This window comes from Drosophila takahashii, chromosome X (assembly GCF_030179915.1).
Source record: "Drosophila takahashii strain IR98-3 E-12201 chromosome X, DtakHiC1v2, whole genome shotgun sequence".
In the NCBI taxonomy this organism is placed as follows: Eukaryota; Metazoa; Arthropoda; class Insecta; order Diptera; family Drosophilidae; genus Drosophila; species Drosophila takahashii.
Window position 1 is genome coordinate 24,175,084 of NC_091683.1, and position 14,581 is coordinate 24,189,664.

Sequence of the window (14,581 nt, forward strand, 5' to 3'; positions counted from 1 at the left end):
CTAGAAAATTATGAAACATGTATGAAGAAGGTAATGTTTAATAATATTAAACCCTATTAACTCAAATTTAATGCTATTAAAAGAAATCCTGTTTCAATTAAATATATCAAATAAAAACACCTCTTAACGAGGTAAAAAACTAGTGACGATCGCACCTTCAACATACAAAAGTTCTGATATCAACATTTGTGACGAAAAATTATTACACTCGTCATTAAATAGACTTTCTAATATTTTCTCATTCGGCCCGCCCTAGCAAACTATTCCAGCCTTTTTCCCTTCACAGGCATTTTCTATTGCAGCGTGCCGAATGAGAAAATATTAGAAAGTCTATTTAATGACGAGTGTAATAATTTTTCGTCACAAATGTTGATATCAGAACTTTTGTATGTTGAAGGTGCGATCGTCACTAGTTTTTTACCTCGTTAAGAGGTGTTTTTATTTGATATCAGAAGTTTTTGTTTGTTTACTTTTGCTCTCATAGGTGCTAATATAAACATTTAAATTTAAATTGGTCATAAATCATAATTTTTAAACTATTGTATTTTAACGAATTCAGTTAAAAAGGCGTTGAAGTAATTCAAAATACCTTTTAAACGAGGTATAGCACATGTCTGTACCTTTAGTAGTGTAGAACTTACAAACTAACGAAATGTAGCTATTTTTAGCCTTTTCCCGCTAAAGTAGCGGCTTTTTCCAAAAGTCGTAGAACAAAAGATTCCTATATGGAACTCTAAAGTGCAAATTTACTGATTCCATGACCCTAAAATACAGTTCGGATACCCTCACACAAAATTCAATACTCAGGGAGCGTTAGTAGTTCGAGCTTGCAAAAGTGGCTATTTTCGTATAAAAATAACTTTTAAACGTGACTTTTTACAGTAATGTGTTATATACCAAAATTTAAGGAATCTCAAGTGCTATACAGTTTAAAGTTTTAAAGAAAATCGTTAGAGCCGTTTTTGAGAAAAATAAAAAAAAGCTAAAAAAAAAGTTTTAAAAAATTTTCTTTTGTTCATATTTTTTTAACTATTACATTTACACAAATTGCATATAAATGGCGTTTATAGCCTTTAAAAATACCTTTCAAACGAGATGCAGCACAAGTCTGTAGCTTTAGTAGTATAGAAGTTACGGCTTTCCGAATTTTAGCTACTTATAGCTGTTTTCCCGCTAAACTAGCGAGTTTTTCCAAAAGTGGTAGAACAAAAGTTTTTTATATCGATGTGATGAACGTCATATCAAATTTTCAAAACTTAGAAAACATGTTTTGGACAAACTGACAAACTGACAAACTGACAAACTGACAAACAGAATTAAATTTTCATTTTGGGAAGACGAAGAAAATCTTATTTTGGCTATAACTTTTGAACGGAGCGTCGGATTTTGACAAATGACCCCTCATTCGACGGGTATTTTCAAAAGGAATACAAATAAAGCATTGAGAGGGGGCAATTATCCCCACCGGCCCCGACAGCTCCAAATTTCGAAATATTCACTTTTTCACTTTCACCGCTCTCTCTCCCAAGCCAATTGATTTTCTTAAAGTCTTGGTATGCAATCCTTTAAGTTTTTGCAATACCTTTCGATTGGTGTATTACTCATTACGATCGGACTATCACAGCAGATTTTCAATTTTGCGGCTATATAATAGTAGTCGCCTTCGCACACTCTCCTGGTGCGCTTCGTCACTACATGGACTGCCGTCCATAGTGATTTAAATTTAACAAAGTCTAATAAGAATTTATAATTACCCTGTGAGTGTTGAAAGATAATAAAAATTTTAGCCGATCATTACACAAAACATTGTAAATGTAAGTATTTTCTTATTTTTTAAATAGAGTATACAACAACTTACTTTAAAATGGGTAATGCAAGCACTGAATCAATTTTAACTAAAGAGAATTTAAGACTAAATAATCTCTTGAACTACATAAAGCATTTATAACTATATTTATATGTAACAGCATTTTATCTGTAATATCTTACGTGGAAATCTTTACAAAGTTTATCAGTTCATTAAGATTTTATCAAGATTAAGATATTATTAAATCGAAGAGAACTTTATAACCTCAGGTTAAATCTATCTTTAGAATACAAAACACATTTAAAGAAAGGATTACTTCAGATTTCAACATAAACTAGTTATTTTGTTTTAATTAAATAAATATCTTTTAAATAAGAGATGCATCACAATGATACATCATTATGAATCGAAAACCTTTTCAGAGAGTATACCCAAAAGCCACTCCCTAAACTTCATATATTTCTCTTCGCAGAACTCTATGAAGAACCCTCAACTGAGATGCGAAACGAAGATCTAGAAGAGCTATGATTCAAGCCAAGGCGATGGTACCGCCACAAAGAGAAGATTGCGACGGGCGGAAGGCAGACCGCTGCTGCACCACTCTGGCACTCTGGTGGTTAGGAGGTTGTCTTCCACAGATCTCGGCACGATGGCGAGACAAAGATGCGGCGCAAAATCGGAAATGGAGATGCATCACGTAGCCGGCCGTGGCGGGCAGCGATTATAGGCGCTATAAAGAGCCGGAGTCATCGCCAGACAGCGAGCAGTAGACGATCCACACGTAAACGGCAACATGCAACTCGGTCTCTGGTTTGGCATCTTAGCCATCGCCGCGGCGCCGGTTAGTAGTCCATCAGATCCATCCATCCATGGCAATCGCTCATCCCTCTAATCTCTCTTTTAGCTGGTGAGCGCTAACTATGGTCCCCCCGCTGGACATGGACACGGTCATGGACATGGTGGACACGGTCAGTATCTGGCGGGTCCCAATGCCGGACTCGAGGAGTACGTGAATGTGGCGACGGGCGGCAACCAGCCGGCTGCCAACCAGATCGCCTCCCAGGCCGAAATCCAGCCCTCGCCGGAGGAGGCCCGTCGTCTGGGTCGCGTCCAGGCCCAATTGCAGGCCCTCAACGCCGATCCCAACTACCAGAAGCTGAAGAACTCCGAGGATATTGCCGAGTCTCTCGCGGAGACCAATTTGGCCAGCAACATTCGGCAGGGCAAGATCAAGGTGGTCTCCCCGCAGTTCGTCGATCAGCATCTGTTCCGCTCCCTGCTGGTGCCTTCGGGCCACAACAACCACCAGGTGATTGCCACCCAGCCCCTGCCTCCAATCATTGTCCACCAGCCAGGTGCACCGCCGGCCCATGTGAACAGCGGCCCACCGACGGTGGTGCGCGGCAATCCGGTGATCTACAAGATCAAGCCCTCGGTCATCTACCAGCAGGAGGTGATCAACAAGGTGCCCACTCCGCTGAGCCTCAACCCTGTCTACGTGAAGGTCTACAAGCCCGGCAAGAAGATCGAGGCCCCGCTGGCCCCGGTGGTGGCCCCCGTCTACAGCCAGCCGAGGGAGTACAGCCAACCCAGGGAGTACAGCCAGCCGCAGGGCTATGGTAGTGCCGGAGCAGCTTCCTCCGCCGCCGGTGCCGCGTCATCTGCCGATGGCAATGGCTACGGCAACGAGGCCCCACTGTACAACAGTCCCGCGCCCTATGGCCAGCCCAACTACTAGGTGCTCATCCTACTCGCCTACTCCTCAGCTGCGACAGCTGGTTTAATTTAAATTTTTGTTTTTTTTTCTTTGCCGACTGCTGAGCGCAAATAAATGAAAAAAATACCCAAAACGTAAACGAGTTGTGTTGTGGAGAATATTTGGGAGGGTTACGAAGTGATTACAAAGCGATTACAAAGCTCTTAATCATCAGCAAAAATGGGTAACAATATCAAGAGAATAATAGTTGAAATGTATTCAAGGTCTTTTGCAGTTTATAAAGCTGACAGAAAAAAGTAGATCCGATAATATTAGGTTTTTGTATACCATATAATATAACATCATATCATATAAAATGAAAAATAAATATTTGTAACTCCAAAATTGTTTCAAGAGAAGAATCTTTATAGATATGATCTGCACCTCTTACATATTTAACGATAGATTATTTTAGCGATATTTCCTATCACGATCTTGAATGAAAATATTTCACACTCTTGTTATCGTATGTTTACCATTATCATATAAATGAAAAATGGATTGAGCATTTAAGAAAATAGCGATCTAGAACACATTATCATGAGTTAATTTTCTTTTTATAGATTTTGTCTCTGCTATAAAAGGATATTGAATAGATATTATATTCTTACAACAAGTTTCTTACAGCTCATATTTAGGGTAGTAAATTCTTTACTATTTTATTTCAAAGAAATACTTTATTCCTATGCTCGAAAATATTTGTTTCCCAATTGCTTCCCAAAAAGACATGTTATTAAAGAATAATTAAGTGGATATTCCTTCTTTTTAATTGTAAGAATAGCATTAATCTATTGGCGATAATAAATAAATATTCCACTTAAAATCATTAAATTAATAAAGCATGTCAATATTGCGGAAAAGTATCTTTTAAGTTTGTTATTAATCTTTAAATTTTGAAGGATGATGAACAAAGAAAGTATGGGATTCACCAAAAACTATTGAATGGATAGTTTTGAAACATTTACAAAGCTGTTACTGTAATTAAGCTCCTATTCACATATTAAACCTTATGTCTTGAATACACATAATTTTTTAATGTGATGTTTTAAAGCCATAAAGCTCACTTTATAAAAAGTATCAAAATTAGAATGGGGGTCAATTATAAGATATGTATTTGGGCTATCTAACTATTTGACTATCTTATCACATTTTAAGATTAAAGGATTTTGTATAAATACCATTTCCGCCAACCACTTTTACAATCCTAACTGTAACTAACCTGTATATCACATTGAATTCAAGGATTTTACATGGCCAGCCACGTAATGATATGGAAATCTGTGGAGATCATTTTTCCCCTATCCATTTCCATTTGCATTTCCATTTCCATTTACCACTCGATTTCTCTCTTTCTGACTCCCGTGTCTTGTGTCTGCCAATGCGGAACTGTTTTCGCTATCTGAGCAGACGTTCGGACCTCGATATGCAGCGGAGATTCAAAGCCCGGCTGTTGATTTCGATACCCATTGTTATTGTAATGGGGCACTGGGGCTTTTTGGACAGTGGCTTCTACGTAAGTGGAAGAGACGCCGTGATATGCGCTGGCCGCGATGCGATGCGTGCGATCTATCAGCATTTGGCCATGTTTCGCTCGCATCGCGTGGGCTGGGAGCGGAACAGCCGGCACCGGAGTCGCCATCGATCCAAATGTCACGTAGCCGGAGCCGGAGACGCGTCCGGAGCATATTTAAAGTAGTCGGCCACCAATGGAGGGCAGCAGAAGAAAGCAGTCAGTCCAAGTGGGAGCACACCAGAGGCCGAAGAGCAACTGGAACTGCAACTGGGAGACAAGATGACGAGATCGACCTACATTTGGGCGCTGGCCGCCTGCCTGATCGTAAGTGTTTAAATCGAAATCGAAATCGTAGGATTAATATCATCCCGCTACTTGGATTACTTCATCGAGGATTTTTGTTAAAATCTCACTCGAAAAAAAACAGTCCTTTCAAAGCTTGTTTCTGAAAGTAGAAATGGAAATACTTTTTAATTTTCATTCTACTAGCAATATTCTATACTGAATTTCGAAATCTTTTTTATTGTATTATATCGGTTCCCAAAAGGTTCTTAAAATCACTATATAAAGAATATTCATATAGAGCTGGAAAAATATTTTAAAAATATTATTTTATTCACACTTTAACCCTCTGTATTTTTCAGGCCTGTGCGAGCGCCAATTACGGCAGTTCCCAGGGCTATGGTCCCGAATCCGGTGGCCATGGCGGTGGCTCTGAGGGCGGCGCCGATGCCGCTTCAGCGGCCGCAGCTGCTGCCGGCGGTGCCGGTGGAGCTGGCGGCGAGTACGGCGGTGCTGGCGCCGGTGCCGGTGCTCTGGAGTCCGGAGCCGATGCCGCCGGAGTGGCCCAGGCTGGACAGAGCAGCTACGGCTCCGACCAGAACATCCCCTACAAGCCGGTGAACACCAAGGGCAACACCCTCACCTCGTCGATCACCTACCCGCAGAACAAGGGCGAGATCCTGATCCATCGTCCCGCCCCCATCATTGTCAAGCGTCCGCCCACCAAGGTGCTGGTCAACCATCCCCCACTGGTGGTGAAGCCCGCTCCCGTGGTGCTGCACAAGCCCCCAGCAATTGTCCTGCGCAAGGTCTACGTCAAGCACCATCCACGTCGCGTCAAGGTTGAGCCCGTGTTCGTGAATGTGGTCAAGCCGCCGGCAGAGAAGTACTTCGTCAACGAGAACAAGCAGGGCTACGGACAGGGCTCGCAGTCGCACGGACACGGACATGGTGGTCACGGACACGGCGGACACGGCGGTCACGGCGGTCACGGACACGGCGGACACGGCTCGGGACCCCATGGTCCTGGCCAGCACGAGGGTGGTCGCGGCCTGCCCGCCTACGCGTCGGGAGCCGATTCCGCCGCCGCCAGTGCCGGCTACCAGCTGCTCCAGAGCGGAAACCAGGGCCTGTCCGCCCTCGCCAACATCGCTGGCGAGCGCGAGGGTCCCTATGGATCCGGACCCAGCCATGGACACCAGCACTATAGCGCTGGTCCGGCCGGTCATGGCGGCTATGCTGCTCCCTCTTATTAATTTAAGCCTGCGGAGGAGTCACGGATAACTGCTGAGGAGTGACTGCTGCGGCTCTGCGGATCCCCTGAAGCGGCTGTCCAGTCACCCGGTTATCCGGCTGATTAGTTACTATGTTTTAAAATGAAAACACAGCCTGATCGCCCAGCGCCCACACCTACGCTCACGCCCACTCATGCACACAAATCCGCACCCAAATCCACCCACCCATTCAACGGCCCAGGGAGGGGGCGTGGCATTCAGGTTTCTTTGCAAACAAATAAAAAATTTGAAAAAAAAAAAATATTACAAAAACTCTATTACTTTTGAGAGCGAAGGGTTAAGTATGAAAATGGGTTTTTAGAGGGATCATATATCGGTTATCATATGATATAGATTTTAATATTTTTAATCTATCTTTCAAAAAGTTCTTAAAACCTTTTTGTACATTTAACGATAGTCAAGGTAAAAGAATAAAAATTAAATAGATTATTTTATGAAAATGGGTTTTCAGCTTAGTAAAATAAATATAATTATATGATAAAAAATATAGATTTTGATATGTTTAGACATTCTTTTAAGAAGTTCTTAAATCTTATTTTACATTTAATGATAAACAAGGTAAAAGAATAAAATATTAAAATATTTTCATCAGAAATATGAATTCAATACAGAAAGTATGTAGGTTTTCTTTGGATACAATAATTATATTAACCGTATTATTATCGGATAACCAGTATCTTAAAATAGTTGCGTTATTGATGGAAAAATGACTTACCCCACAAATTTGATTTGACCCGCAAGTGTCGCATATAATCACAAATTGTAAGTGCGAGCTGTCATTACACACATCAGTTGTCCTTCCCATTGTTCTGGCGATCAAATTCACAATCCCACGCAATGTTCAATAACAAACAAACGGCAACAACAGCGATAATAATAGGTAATGTAAAGAAGAGATCGGTTGATGACAGGTGGAATCGCAATGTAGGTCGCCCGGTGCCGCCCATTTGGCAGTTTGAAAATTCAGCATAAAAATGCGATACTTTTGCACAGCGATTTCAGTCTGTAAGCAGAAATAAATTGAGAGCATTAATAAAATAACCAACTAAACAGAATTAATCAAGCCAGCGAAAACAGTTCGGTTTCAAGTTCAACGTTTTTGTGCAGAGTTTAAGAACAAAACAAAAATGACAGGCAAAATGAGTCAAGTTTACTTCCTTTTGATGGTTCTGTGTTTCGGGCTCTTCGCTTTCTGTTCGGCACAAGTTAGTATTTTTAACAAAATAATAATATCAACTAATAAAATAAATGTACTAAATGAACAGGGTATCACAGAGAATCCTTACAACCGAGATTGTCACAGAAATATATATTGTTTACATGACGATCCTTAAAAACCAAAAATAAAAATCAGGTACGTCTGCGAGAAAATTATTTAACTATAAAAATGAATATCTAGAAACATTTGTGGCCCCCTGATTTCTGTGATACCGTAGTGTTATTCACATCTTATAAAATGTTTTTTTATAAAACTACTTTCATTATTTTATTGTAAGACGGCACGAAACTATGATATTTTACTTATTTATATATTCTTTCTGTAATTTCTTTCATTTAGCCCTCCCATAGAAGGACAACGGAGACCAGCATGGACGCTTTGCAATCCCTAACTCAGCTCTTCTTTAGCATATTTGATGGCTTGAATATAGGCTAGATTCAACAATATTTATTCCCTAAAGAAAAACATAATTTCTAATGTATTGTACTATCATAAATTGCAAAGTATTCATAGAATGAGTTGGTTTGAATTTCCAAATCTCTGATCTTATTTTGTTATCTATAAGTCCATTTTTTTTGTTTTTTTTTTTTACGTTACGAAGCACAATGGTTATGGTTCAATAATTTTATGGGTTTGTTAGTAATGTGCTAGAATGCAGAACTACGCATTAAATAAAACAACTAAAGTATACAAAAAACATACGTGTTTTCTTTAGTTTGAAACATACAAAATCTTCGCCTTCTTTCAGATAGTAAATACAAAATTATAGTTTAAGGACTTAATCAGATGTCAATCAGATCTTATTTAAGATCACATTCGGATCACACGTGTGAATCGAAACAATCCACACCTTTCGTTTACTATCTCAAATCGGGCCAAAACACGAGAATACCACGTAAGTGCAGCACTTGCAGAAGTCTTTCGTATATTGTCTTGTGCGTTATACTCGAATCTTGTTTTATTTATGGTTAATTTTCTGGTACACTTTACATAGGTGAGTCTCTAGCCGATCAGCGAGTACATAAATATATAAGATTATATAGTGTTAGTTTGGAAGGGTTTTAAATAAATCATATAAATAGGTGGTTCTTTGTTTTCTTGCCGGCTACCTTTGTTAACTTTAAAAAAAATCGCATAAAATTACGTTAAGTTACAAGTTTAAAATGAAGTTGTGTTGACATTTGCGTTAAATTATGCAATCGATTGTTGTACAGAAGCTGAACGGTAATTGAAAAGCGCCATCGAGCAGGTGGCCTATAAAAAGTTGACTACAAATTTAAAAATGAGTTTAAATTTTAAAAGTCATTGGTTGGATTGGAATGCACTCAATGCGAATGGGAACGGGAACGGGAATGGCCTCTCTCTTCGAAGTGATCTGATCTGATCTGATTTTTTTCCCCGTTTTAGTGATGACGCGGTGCAGCATAGACGGCTGCTGGCTGGGATTGGACGGGCACGGGAGTTGGTGGCAAGGGCGACGTCTGCTGCTGCTGCTGATGTTGTTGTGGTGACTGTGCCGCCGACTCCATGTTGTAGTTGTTGATCACCTCGTAGGGGGCCACCACAGGAGTAGCCATGCCCCAGGCATAGGGATTCTAAAAATACGGTTGTGTACTCTTGGTTATTTTAACAGAATGGTTAAAGTATTTTTTTCTAATATAAGTTTATGTTATTAACTTAGTTTCATACATATGGGCAATTCTCTGCTGTCGCACGCGACGATCGTACGCTTTTTTCACTAGGCTCCCATTAAAGGTCTGGATTAGCACTAAAATACGTGCTAGGGCTGACTTTGAAACCACTATTCATTTTTAAGATATGTAAAGAAAACAAGGCTTTCGCATGCGACACCAATTGAAGTGTCTTTTTTTTACTACCAGCTCAACTTTCGATTGTAGCGAATTGTAAAGGAATATTTTAATGCAGTTCATTTTATAGTGTTACTTATTCTTTCTTCTTAAAAATGTATTTGGTTTGGTTAAAAAATATGTAGTAGTTATTTTTTATTTGCATTGAAGTGCAAATGTCGCATGTCGCACGCGACAGTTTTTTCCGTCGTTTTCTTAGGTGGTTTTTCGTTAGCCTTAAATATCAAAAAATTACTTTTTTGTCCATATTATAGGTATTGTTCTGGAAAATTATTCAAGGAAACTCAAATTACTTAGCTTAGTTGAGGATCCATCTAACTAGAATAAAATATCAGTGCAAAATCATATAGAAATATGTTTTTAGCAAGTTTCAAGCTTTTTGGCCTGGTTGACATCTTCAGAGAATTGCCCATATATGTAAGATTATTTAAATGTAATACCCATTTAAATGTAACTGGAAATCGTAACTAAATAATAAACGTAACGATTACTTTCCATTTCACAGCTTTTAACATATTTATAGCAATTTAAAGATAGATCTAACATAGTTCTCATACCTGTCCAGGTGCTGTTCCCGGTAACTGAGGTGGTCCCGCCTTGTGGAAGAATATCGGCGGCGGCGGCGGCGGTGGTTGGAGCAGCCTCGGCGGCGACATCAGATGATGAGGCGGTGGTGTGGAAGTGTAGAAACTAAACTGACTGCCATTCGAGCTGGGCGATGGTGTGGGCGTGGGTAAGAAGGCCGCCGGCCCTAGCGGATCCTTTAGATCTTGAAGATGCTCCGGCCGTTTACCGCGTCCCTTAGCCGGAGTCAAATTGCGCTTGGAGTAGCCGCCGGCCTTCTCCAGCGGCGACTGCTGCACCGTGCCATTTTCCACCTCTGGCGAAGGCGGTGGCGTGGCCTCGGCGGCCAAATGCTCCTCTCCGCCAGAGTTCCTTCCCGGCGACTGTTGGTCCGTGTTGTTCTGATGACTGTAGCCAATTAACGATAGCTCCTCAGGCGGTGGGTGATGGGCCATGCGCCAATGCATATCCACGCCCATATTGTAGAAATATCTCAAGGTGACCATATCCATTGGCAAGTCCTCACCGTTCAGGTGAAGGGAACGACGTGGTTCTCCAACTCCGGGAGCATTCAGCGGCGGCGGAGGCAGCGGCATGAACGGATGCGGTCCCGGCAAAGCGAGGGCTCCCGGTGGTGGCGGACCATAACCACCGAAGGGCATATAGACACAGCTCTCGGCTGGCGGCGGATGCGGTTGTCCGGACATGGGAAACTGGAACTCCTCGGTGAGCGCCAGCGGAGACGAGGGCCAAGGCGGCGGAACCTGGCCAGGACGACCCGCCAACAGGGGCACATAGTTCATGTACTGAGTCGGTGGTGGAACAGTCGAAACCGGAGACTCTGGGATTTGGCTGGAATTCGAGTTCTGCCGCTGAACCCTCGATCCCTTGGAGCGCTGCAGTTGCTGCTGCTTCTGCGGCTCCTCACGATCACGCTGCTCCGCCACCGGATTGTGGTCACTCTGATCGGGATCTCTTTGATCGCGCTGCTGCAGTTCTTCCTGGTGGTGGTGCATCTCCTGATAGCAATTCTCCACTGGGATGTAGCCCTGCATCGGCATCAAGTCACATTTGCCGGGCTCAAAGTACTGGCCCATTTCGAACACCTTGTTCTTCTTCCACTTGGAAGAGGTCTTGTTTGTTTTGCCGGTAAACTTGGGCAACGGCATGCGATTCATGTGGCGCTGATAGCGGAAGGGCAGCGCCCATGGACGGTACTCTTCTGGGGGCAGGGGATGCAGCGACTCGTAGGGAACCTGGGCCAACAAAGGATTTCTAGATCAGTAAGTTGTCTCTTTTAATTGGCAAAGTGGTTATATGTTAACATCTAAGAAAGACTAGCTTCGAATGCCGAAACTAAGAGCACCCTTGCAGATAAATGTTATCTATCATATTAAATGCATATATCATATATTTTAAATTAATATATAGTATTTTGTTTTTTTTTAAGTCTAAAATCTTTGATTAAAGATTAAAAATTTACAAGAATTTTCTTGTTTTTACTAAATTTATGGAATATAAAAGTTAAGATCACTATCAATTTGAATGTTTAAATCGGACAATTGAAATTAAAAACACTCATAACTGCATATATTTGAATTTCTACTAAATTTGTAAGTATTTTCGGAATAATTTAACATAAAATTATAACATTTCTCTGCAAGGGCCTACGAAAACAGGTAAGAAAAGCGGTACCCCTAGCTTCTTGCCAATCGCCTCCACAAAGACGACGCAGTAGGTCTTGTCTTTGGAGATGCTTTGGATGTGGCACGTGTACATCTCCGAGTCGTGCTCCGATTCCACCTTGCACTTGGCGCCTACCTGGAAGACAAACAACACGGCAACGAGACGGGCGGGGATAAAACAGGGCTGGACATATAACGAAGTGTAAAATAGTGTGTGCAGATGGAGGATGAAAGTGTGTGCAAAGTCGGATGGGTTGACATGAAACATGCGTATGTGCTATGGTCGATTATCCAAATTCCTCCCAAGTTTACCTTAAAGTTATAGTCATTGACGTAGACATTATAGCGCTTGGCCTCCTTGCGCATATCGTTCCAGCAATCGAATTCGATATTCCGATACATGTAGGGGTCCATGGATTTGGCCACCTTGTACGGAAACGGTGTGATGCCTGAAAAGAAGGATGTTTTTTTTTAAGACTCTTAATCTTTTTACCTTTATAAACTTCTTATACTAACCATCATCCAGAAGCTGGCGCACACAGGATTCCAGTCGGTTGGGACACATGGGCATCTGTTCGCTTGATTCGTGCCCATTACTGACAGCCTGCTTTCGATCGTCCTGGTTTTTTAACTCCCGCCGTGCCGCCTTTCGACTAATAATGCTCTGATTTCCACAGGTGCTGTGAAAATTGCACAGCATATAGTTCTCCAATATGCAGTTGGTGTTCTCGGGCAGATCAAGGGCGAAGACTCGACCATCGGAGCACTGAATGCGAACCATATAGCCCCTGTCATCGAACTGCACGTCGAACTTTTCCCAATTGAAAGAATGCGGATGCAACATGATCTCCACAGCAAACGATACATCGGGCAGCTTGAAGAGCTGCTGGTATAGCAACTTGAAGGCGATCGCTGCAAACGAACAGAGCAGCACATATAAAAGCAATCTTATATCGATAAGCTACCACCTACACTGGCAAATGGCAGCAGATTCTATATAGTTCACTTTGTACACCGAATCAAAGTGGTTCTCGTTGTTGAAGAAGAGACGGAAGTTTTCCGGATAGCGTCGATTGAAAATGACGCTGGTTCCCATGTTGTAGGGCTCGTACAAGATTACATTGCGACTGGAAAATGGTTGAAGATGGGAAAATTTCAGGTCTTAAATTAACTAACTTAAAAATTAAATTTTAACATTTACCGATACAAGCAGGACATAGCGCGAAGTTCTGTCATGGTTCCATAGGTCTTGGGCTTAGACATGTCCTGCATATAGCTGTCAAAATCACCGGGGATGTCCTGGAGAATAAGAAATTATTAAGTTATTATTAAGTAAAACAAAAACTAAATATAGAAAAATAAGAACTAAAAAATATATGATGTATGATAGGTACTTTTCTTGCCGTAAAAGGAACTTAAGATAATTTTTACTAAGACACTTAGAAAAACCTTTAATTAAAGTTTTTAGAGGAAAGATTAAATTGCAATACACTTTTTTATCGGATAAAAATCTAAAGAAATTTTTTAGATTTATGTAGACTAATACTAAAGATCCCGACAGATTGGTACAATCCTTACCTTCTCAAAAATTCGCCGCTTTAGGGTCATGAAGCGTACGCACTCCAGCCGAATTTCGTAGTGCAGCATCTGGGTGTCGTACATCTGCTCGGCGATCACCCGGAACAAACTGGATGCGTCCCGGGCCGTATGCTTCCGGTAGAGTCCGCGGCTCTCCAAGTACTGGTCGTACGGATCCGGGGCCTGTCTGCTGCCGGATGTTATGGGGCGCTGCACTTGCATGTCCATGGCGACTCCTCTGAAAAAATTCGAAGGCACAATTATTAACTAATAAAGTTATCAGTTTTACACAATCCGAGGTTACTAGAGGCCCTCTGACCTCTACGACCTTGACGATTGGCGAATTGCTTATTCTTCACACACAAGAACCACAAAACTAACTTAATCTAATAAGTAGATCTAAATACTCGATTTTAGAATGGCTACTTTGAGGTGTAATAATAGATTTGGTTAGATTTAAGGCAAATTCTTCGAAATATTCTAACTTTTTCACCGGCTCTGTTCCACCGAAGATTAGAGCGAGATGACCATAGTCACCAATCAATTCAAGATGGCGTCATGCGAAGCCAAACGAATACAAATGCAAGAGGGAAATGCAATAAATATCCAAGTCAAAGATAAAAAATTTAAATGTTTCTTAATCAATTAGTAAAACAGACTGCGTGATTTCGTCGACTTAGCGTTAGAAAACAACTATAAATTAGTACTAAAAAATATGTGAGCTAAAATTAAATAAAAAACCGACTCGTTACTGCTTTCCTATTTATCACGATCACTTTTTATAGGCAATATAGAAATATAAATAATACTGTGGCAACCGCACCTAGCACCGTTACTCGAAGAAATGAGGCAAATGCCAATGATCTTAGCTTCCAGAACCGCGAATTTGAATGCCAACAGAAAGAGCGAGAAGCTTCCAGCGGTTGGAAGGATGCAGCGAAAGGGAATAGACCATTAGTGATGTGCAAGTCACAGGGAGTCACGATTTAGTGAGTAATATTCTTACTAGTGTCT

At 41.3% G+C, this 14,581-nt stretch overlaps 3 protein-coding genes and 1 long non-coding RNA gene across 7 annotated transcripts; 3 read left to right on the forward strand and 1 right to left on the reverse strand.

The window, feature by feature from the left end:
• Positions 1 to 2,493: 2,493 nt before the first annotated feature.
• Positions 2,494 to 3,663, forward strand: Cp36 (Chorion protein 36). Its single transcript, XM_044395882.2, has 2 exons — positions 2,494 to 2,648; positions 2,712 to 3,663. The coding sequence occupies exons 1-2, from the start codon at positions 2,601 to 2,603 to the stop codon at positions 3,543 to 3,545; spliced, it is 882 nt and encodes a 293-aa protein (XP_044251817.1). The 5' UTR covers positions 2,494 to 2,600; the 3' UTR covers positions 3,546 to 3,663.
• Positions 3,664 to 5,245: 1,582 nt separating this feature from the next.
• On the forward strand, positions 5,246 to 6,894 carry Cp38 (Chorion protein 38). Its single transcript, XM_044394950.2, has 2 exons — positions 5,246 to 5,400; positions 5,721 to 6,894. Exons 1-2 carry the CDS (start codon positions 5,356 to 5,358, stop codon positions 6,612 to 6,614), a joined length of 939 nt encoding a protein of 312 aa, XP_044250885.1. The 5' UTR covers positions 5,246 to 5,355; the 3' UTR covers positions 6,615 to 6,894.
• Positions 6,895 to 7,649: 755 nt separating this feature from the next.
• On the forward strand, positions 7,650 to 8,544 carry LOC138913887 (uncharacterized). Its single transcript, XR_011419764.1, has 3 exons — positions 7,650 to 7,858; positions 7,919 to 8,007; positions 8,212 to 8,544. It is a non-coding gene; the product is annotated as an uncharacterized lncRNA (long non-coding RNA).
• Positions 8,545 to 8,798: 254 nt separating this feature from the next.
• otu (ovarian tumor) lies at positions 8,799 to 14,527 on the reverse strand. Of its 4 annotated transcripts, none has more exons than XM_070219036.1 (9): positions 14,391 to 14,527; positions 13,568 to 13,805; positions 13,191 to 13,288; positions 12,962 to 13,116; positions 12,506 to 12,901; positions 12,302 to 12,438; positions 12,000 to 12,125; positions 10,298 to 11,560; positions 8,799 to 9,467 (listed from the first exon to the last, which is right to left on the reverse strand). In XM_070219036.1, the coding sequence occupies exons 2-9, from the start codon at positions 13,793 to 13,795 to the stop codon at positions 9,276 to 9,278; spliced, it is 2,595 nt and encodes an 864-aa protein (XP_070075137.1). In that variant the 5' UTR covers positions 13,796 to 13,805; positions 14,391 to 14,527; the 3' UTR covers positions 8,799 to 9,275. The 4 variants fall into 4 exon arrangements, with proteins under 4 accessions (XP_070075137.1, XP_070075136.1, XP_044248586.1 ...); XM_070219035.1 differs by having other exon boundaries at positions 14,313 to 14,467; XM_044392651.2 differs by lacking the exon at positions 14,391 to 14,527 and adding an exon at positions 14,053 to 14,149.
• Between the last annotated feature and the right edge of the window lie 54 nt (positions 14,528 to 14,581).

Bases quoted from the DNA above. Each gene is read 5' to 3' on its own strand.
- Cp36 (XM_044395882.2), top strand. From the start codon at position 2,601: ATGCAACTCGGTCTCTGGTTTGGCATCTTAGCCATCGCCGCGGCGCCG. The intron at 2,649-2,711 runs GTTAGTAGTCCA...TCTCTCTTTTAG, and splicing joins TAGCCATCGCCGCGGCGCCG to CTGGTGAGCGCTAACTATGG.
- Cp38 (XM_044394950.2), top strand. From the start codon at position 5,356: ATGACGAGATCGACCTACATTTGGGCGCTGGCCGCCTGCCTGATC. The intron at 5,401-5,720 runs GTAAGTGTTTAA...TGTATTTTTCAG, and splicing joins CGCTGGCCGCCTGCCTGATC to GCCTGTGCGAGCGCCAATTA.
- otu (XM_070219036.1), bottom strand. From the start codon at position 13,795: ATGGACATGCAAGTGCAGCGCCCCATAACATCCGGCAGCAGACAGGCC. The intron at 13,289-13,567 runs GTAAGGATTGTA...CTTATTCTCCAG, and splicing joins AGCGGCGAATTTTTGAGAAG to GACATCCCCGGTGATTTTGA. The intron at 11,561-11,999 runs GTACCGCTTTTC...TTGTTGGCCCAG, and splicing joins CGATTGGCAAGAAGCTAGGG to GTTCCCTACGAGTCGCTGCA.